Here is a 2,240-nt window from a genome sequence, read left to right as displayed (position 1 = left end):
CCTTTATTGGCTCCACTGGGTCAACAATAGCTGCTTCTTTGGATTCCTCATCGATCAGTAGGTACATGTAGTTGTCACTGAGAGCTGGGAGAAGTTCGACCCTCATGTTGGCTTGTTGGACCAGGTGAGACTTCCTCACTGAGCTTTGAAGGAGGCGGACTGTCCGGGTCTTCACTTCCACAGSTGCTTTATTATTATTATCAAGAATGGAATGAAGTAAACATTTAACAGAGCAGTCTGGGTGARAAATACGTTCCTCATTAAGCTTGAACTCTTTTAATTTACAAGCATGACGTCATACACACCAGGAAGCAACTCACTATCGATGGAAAAAAAGACACTAATAAAAGTAAACARCGTTTTTCTTAACGCTTCATCGTCATTTTTTTTATTTAGCAGATTAAATAATATATATATATATACAAGTGTCCCTGCAAACCTATAAGCTACAGTTATCGAACAGGCCAGCTGGGCTCTTTTCTCATTCCTCACCTAAATAAAAATCGACACAAAATTGTCGGTCAAATGAGGTAACAGGCTAACACGATGCTACATATGTTAGCATGCTAAAAACCTGTGCTGACGTACCCGACTTTAACGCTGTAGCAGCTCCTCTCAGAGTGCGGCCACTTCCTACAAGTAGCTGCAATAACATCACAGTAACTATCTACAGTCTTATCGGGTTATTATAAACCAGAAAAGTTGAGCTCTACTTCAGTTCCGCCACCGCCCCCTTTKCTTGTCAACATTGACCCAACAGGTCAGGCCTGACGAATCGATCACAGAGGAGCAGAAAGCGATGTAGAATAWTTTGATTGTTCTAGTATAAAAAGTGACATTTGTGCCATAAATACGTATTTTTAGAAAATATGAAATTTGCTATAATAGATATTTAGGTTTTATACATTTAGAAAAACTGTGAAACAAAAAGTTTGACTTAAAGTTGTATGTCCCTTCTGGCTTGCCGTAGGTAAATAATTCAATTTTGTTCCCTTTCACGGTCAAAGTGTAGTCAAACTGGCAGAAACTGCTTCGTATCAGCTTGAACCAAGTTAAAACTTTAATAGTTTTGTTGTATTTGTAATGACAGCGCGAAATATATCTCGGTTCTGGGAGTGGGGGAGGAAGATTATTTGTGTTGGGAGAAACTATGCAGACCACGCCAAGGAGCTGAAAAATGCCATTCCTACAGAGCCCGTGTTGTTCCTCAAGCCCCCCTCTGCGTACGTCAGGGAGGGCTYCCCCATCCTGGTGCCCCTGTACACCAGCAACCTGCACCACGAGGTGGAGTTAGGGGTGGTCATCGGGAAAGGGGGCACAGCCATCCCGCAGTCCAGCGCYATGGAGCACGTTGCGGGCTACGCTCTGTGCCTGGACATGACCGCCCGGGACATCCAGGACGAGTGCAAGTCCAAAGGTCTGCCTTGGACCCTGGCCAAAGCCTTCAACACGTCCTGCCCCGTCAGCGACTTCATCCCCAAAGAGCGCATCCCGGACCCGGCCAACGTCCRGCTGTGGCTGAAGGTGAACGAGCAGCTGCGGCAGAGCGGCTGCACCTCGCAGATGATTTTCTCCATCCCCTTCTTGATCAGCTACATCAGCGACTTCATCAGCCTGGAGGAGGGGGACCTCATCCTGACCGGGACCCCTAAAGGGGTCTCTGCCGTGCAGGAGCACGATGAACTGCAGGCTGGGATCCAGGACGTGATTACCATGAGTTTCAGAGTGGGCAGACAGGACCACTGAAGACAGAGACACTGAGACATCAGCAGATGGCAGTGCTGTCTTTCTCCTGCCTTCTTTGGCTTTTGATCCAGATTACACTTTGCTCAGGTGCAAACTGGTTCACTCTGACTTTTACTCACTGAAATAGGCTTAAGTTTTCTTATAAATTCTCACTGTTTTAATTAGAAGTGATGAAGGATGTATTCAAAACAACTTTAAATCAGTGTATAAGTGTAAAAAATGGCATGTGATGGACTACTTTATTAACTAAATAAATAAAATAAAAGGCTAAAACGTGTCAGTGTGAACGCTGAGAGCTTGAATAACTGCAGAAATTTGCAGAAGCTGAAATTGATCCGAACAAAAAGTTGAAATAATCATAAAATGAAAAGAATAGATAAAGTTAAAATGGAAAAAAAAAACATTTGCAAAAAGCCTAAACCAGGGCTATTCAATTGGCGGCCCGCGGGCCACATCCGGCCCGCGAGTGACCAAAGTTCGGCCCGTCAATTGGT

At 44.6% G+C, this 2,240-nt stretch overlaps 2 protein-coding genes across 3 annotated transcripts in view; one reads left to right on the top strand and one right to left on the bottom strand.

Annotated features, from left to right (window-relative positions):
- hagh (hydroxyacylglutathione hydrolase) overlaps positions 1–745 on the bottom strand; it is a 7,449-nt gene extending 6,704 nt beyond the window's left edge. The window contains exons 1-2 of one of the 2 annotated variants that reach the window (XM_014027061.1): positions 589–745; positions 4–186 (exon numbers count right to left, since the gene is read on the bottom strand). In XM_014027061.1, coding sequence (XP_013882515.1) covers positions 4–186; positions 589–655 — 250 coding nt within the window. In that variant the 5' untranslated portion in view covers positions 656–745. Of the gene's footprint in view, positions 187–588 lie in introns of both variants that reach the window. The other variant, XM_014027062.1, reaches the window with a different exon arrangement.
- A 238-nt stretch (positions 746–983) lies between these two features.
- Positions 984–2,023, top strand: fahd1 (fumarylacetoacetate hydrolase domain containing 1). The gene has a single exon (XM_014027064.1). It carries the CDS (start codon positions 1,084–1,086, stop codon positions 1,744–1,746), a length of 663 nt encoding a protein of 220 aa, XP_013882518.1. The 5' UTR covers positions 984–1,083; the 3' UTR covers positions 1,747–2,023.
- The last annotated feature ends 217 nt before the right edge of the window (positions 2,024–2,240 follow it).

Source organism: Austrofundulus limnaeus, unplaced genomic scaffold, assembly GCF_001266775.1.
Source record: "Austrofundulus limnaeus strain Quisiro unplaced genomic scaffold, Austrofundulus_limnaeus-1.0 Scaffold612, whole genome shotgun sequence".
In the NCBI taxonomy this organism is placed as follows: domain Eukaryota; kingdom Metazoa; phylum Chordata; class Actinopteri; order Cyprinodontiformes; family Rivulidae; genus Austrofundulus; species Austrofundulus limnaeus.
This window is presented reverse-complemented; position numbering and strand designations above follow the sequence as displayed.